We start from the raw sequence: 4145 nt of genomic DNA on the forward strand, positions 1-4145 counted from the left end.
GGAACTGAAGATCAAACTAAGTAGTTGCAGTTACTTCTCCACTTACTTTTGAGTCATTAGTTGCTGAATGCTCTCTCTCTCTCTCTCTCTCTCTCTCTCTCTCTCTCTCTCTCTCTCTCTCTCTCTCTCTCTCTCTTTCTCTCTCTCTCTCTCTCTCTCTCTCTCTCTCTCTCTCTCAACACACACACGCACACACACACAACACTCAAAATTCAAAAATACAATCAAACAAACACACATGCTACCTTTTTCACAGAGAAATCCATCCCCGAGACTTTGTCTGCCTTGAGAGAGGCAAATTCAGGCTTTCTAATTGGTAATGAGACGTATAAAATGTGCCCCTGGAAGCTCTCTTTCTCCCAGGAATTCATCACTGTTCCAGCCAGGGTCTCTGCTGGTTACAAAATGCTGGAAGGAAACAAAACTTTCCCCAGTTTGAAATGAGCCAGAAAAAAAAAAAAATCTGTTTGTCACTGATGCAGGAACACTGGCTTTGAAAAGGAAGAGGGGGAGGGGGCATCTCTGGCAGGATGAGCTTTCCCTGGGGAATATGGTTTTCATTCTGTCCTCCCCAAATGATCTGACAAGGCCCACTTTTAATAACCCCCTTTTGTTCTGGTAGATAATCAAGGACCAGTTCAGATAATGTTGCAGATTTGCTCCTACCTGATAATAGGATCTTATCAAAGGGCTTGGCAGGATAGAGCATTTTCTAGGATACAGATTTAATTAAAATGACACTCTGGAATAGTTAAGGTTAGAGCCTTAGTTTCACAGACCTACTTGATCCAGCTGGAAAAGAACAAGGTAAAAATAAATGTCTTTCATTCTTTGAAAAAAAGTGGGGTGTTTATGTGTGCTTAGTCTCAGAGACTGATACCTAATAAAGGGAAAGCCTGGGTAAAAATACCCATTGGATTCCTTCCATAGTCTCATTGGATATCATTGTCCTGTGCTGGAGTTGCAACATCCTTTTTAGGAGAAGAGAATTAAATATATTTCCCCATCTTGACATTACTCCCAAGTGTCTTTTGTAGAAGCATCTTTTCATCTTGTGGGTACCTAGGATTTTTATGGACTATCATGGTGGTAGAGGAGTTGTGGTTTGGTATGTTCTATTCCTTTCATCTTCCTGATTTACATTCCTGGGAAGATGCCCTGTATGTATCCTCCTGACTCTCTGCTCCTGACCCCTGGATTCCTGGAACACATACCTGGGACTGGTTAGAATTAAGAACACAGAGGCTCTGAGACATGGAGACTTGTATATGGATATTCCTACTCCTGTTCACTAACTTTGTTTTGCTTCAACCAGGAAATATATACTCTCTCTAGTCTCTTTGCTTCTGTTGGTCTCTTTTCCTCTTCCCTGTCTTCATCTCCTCCTCCTCCTCCTATTCCTCTTCCTCCTCCTCCTCCTCCTTCTTTTCTGTCTCCTTGTTGCATAGCCTTGCTATTTTAAGCTAATTAAAAGTCCTTATCTTAACTGTTCAATGACTGGAGTGTTTCTCATTTTGTCCCACCATGGCATCTGAACTAACAAAGTACTGATAGATTCACCTCTAACAAGTCTCATCCAAGTCACACCCATGAGGGGTGGTGTCTAGATTACTTCAATAAATTGAGTCTTTTTGTTACACACTTGTCATAAACTGAGTCCATCATGCTTCAGCATTTATAAATAGTAACCTTGGTTGAAGTGTGTTTTGTCAAAGGGTTTAGCAGATACAAGCTCATGGTCTAAATAGAAAAAATATATATACTATTATGTAGTCTCATCATTGTCTTTGTCAAAAATGTAGTATACGCTTTGAAATGTGATGATGCTGTTATCTTAGTTCATTACAATTACCCTTTAAGTAATCAGTAATTACTCTCCTTTAACCTTTAGTTCTATCTTAGGAGAGAGCAATTACTTGATAATATTTTATCTAAAAGGTTGAGAAAAGTCAGAGGAATGGGTCTTCTCTACAAATGAGAGGCAATTTATTCTCAAAAGCCATTACATGTTTTTTTTTTTTCATTCTTGCCTGCTTTTGTTTTTGTTTTTGTTTTTACTTTTCCCCTTCCTTTATACCTTTTGCTCATGATCATGGTCCTTTTTCCTAAATTCTATTTATCCTTGGAACAAAGTATGTATGAAAGAAAAAAAAATAATCCCCAGTTTATGAGAAAATTGTATCTTAGGAGAGACAGCTTTTAAAAAAGATCAGTGAACAACTATTATTTTTTGTACTATTTTTTTTTGTTTTTTTTTCCACTTAGCAAGACATACTTTATTCTCTAAAAATCTTCAACCATGGAAATTCCACAAAAAGAGATGGGGAGAGTGAAGGCAGCAGCATGCTGGGAGGGTGGGGGACGTCTTTGCTGGATTCTGGATTAGGAAGAATATGTTAAAAATCAGGATACAAGAGCCAACAGGGAGATCACATCCTGCCTTCTGGGAGTCCAGGGGGGAATCATAGTAGCTATCACAGTTCCCACGGAGACGCAGAAAGGCTAGTGGAATCTTAGTAGTCCTGTTTCCCTGGGAGTTGGGGATAGCTTTAAGGACAGCACACTGGAGAACTTGCACTTGTACAGGTTTAGAATTGCAATCCCATAACCAAAGAGTTCTAGTGTTTCCAGAGAACTAGCATAGATCTTTGTGGTGCCATTATCCAGGAAAAGATGCTGGAGCTCTCGGAAAACATATCTGTAACTCCTTATCCAAAGATATCTGGAAGACTTTGCATCAGTAAACAGCAGTAAAGACGAGGTAGGGATGTGGGGGTCATCTGTCTTGTCATCTTCTTGACTCGGTCATCCAAGGGGTTTAAAAAAAAGAAAAGGGAAAAAACCAAAAAATCTCAAGACTGACAGGGGTCACCTGTACCTTCATCTTGAGAGGGAAGCAGGGGAAAGAGGCCCTCCCTTACCTAAGGGAGTCATTTGTAGGCCCCCCCTTTCCCTGCTACTTCCTTCCAGATTCACACGTAATTCTTGGTTGGGTATTCAGAAGGACCTCGGGAGCCCCCTGGGGGAGGGGCGGAGGCAGAGTATCGGGCTATGTAATTGTTTGTGCCCCTTGAGCTGCCTGAGGGGCAAGTGCAGCACAGTAACCCCCCACCTAGGAGAAAAAGGGCTGCAGCAGCCCAGCCCACATACAGGCTGTGTCCCAGCTCCCGTTTCTGAGCCTCAGCCACCAGGGGGATGTAAAAGTCCCTGATGATCACGTGGGCGGTCCAGCACAGAGGGATCAGGATCAGGACTGCCGAGATGAGGAAAATGATCCCAGAAGTCAGTACCAGCCGGGCTTTTGGCTCCTCTTCTTCTATACACGTGGTACACTTGGCCCCAGCGAGGTAGATCAGCAGGCCCACCAGGCCCAAAAGCAGAGTGATGACAGTGAGAGCTCTGGCTGCTTGCACATCATGAGGCAGGGCCAGCAGAGAGTCATATACCTTGCACTGCATCTGACCGGTGCTCTGGACCACACAAGACATCCAGAGGCCTTCCCATGTAACCTGGGCTACTACGATGTTATTGCCAATGAAGGCTGTGATTTTCCACATGGGCATGGCGCAAGCCACTAGGGATGCTATCCAGCCCAGTATTGCAAGGATCATGCCCAGGAGCTGGAGGCCGGCTGAAGCCATGGCTGGAGGTTTAGAGAAGGCCTGCCTTGAAAAGGATCGAGAGCAGCCAGAGATCAGAGTAGAGTATCTGTACTATTTATCTTAATTTATTTTATTTAGAATAATACTTTTCCAAAATTATATATAGAAACAATTTTAAGGTCGATTTTTAGAACTTTGTGTTCCAAATTATCTTCCTCCCTCCCTCACCATCCCCCTTAATATCGAAAGCAATTTAATATGTTATAAAAATGTAGTCATACAAAACATTTCCACATTAATCGGGAACAACTATTATTTTTTTAATCTATAATTTGGAAAAAAAACACAATATAGACAACTGGAAATAACTTCACCTGCTTATCTCCTCTTTTCTCCAAACTCCAAGTGCCCAATCTAATTGCTATCTCCTCCAGAAAGTTTTCTCTGACCCTTCTCAACTTCCCAAGTTTTCACACTGTTCCTCACTGGCCTTCCTTTTTCTTTCATATTTCTTATATTGTTATTTTGGGTTATTATTGTTAC

At 41.9% G+C, this 4145-nt stretch overlaps 1 protein-coding gene across 1 annotated transcript; it reads right to left on the minus strand.

Annotated features, from left to right (window-relative positions):
* Positions 1-2897: 2897 nt before the first annotated feature.
* Positions 2898-3667, minus strand: LOC122743161 (claudin-6-like). The gene has a single exon (XM_043987925.1). The coding sequence runs from the start codon at positions 3639-3641 to the stop codon at positions 2973-2975; it is 669 nt and encodes a 222-aa protein (XP_043843860.1). The 5' UTR covers positions 3642-3667; the 3' UTR covers positions 2898-2972.
* Between the last annotated feature and the right edge of the window lie 478 nt (positions 3668-4145).

This window comes from Dromiciops gliroides, chromosome 2, assembly GCF_019393635.1.
Source record: "Dromiciops gliroides isolate mDroGli1 chromosome 2, mDroGli1.pri, whole genome shotgun sequence".
Classification (NCBI taxonomy): Eukaryota; Metazoa; Chordata; class Mammalia; order Microbiotheria; family Microbiotheriidae; genus Dromiciops; species Dromiciops gliroides.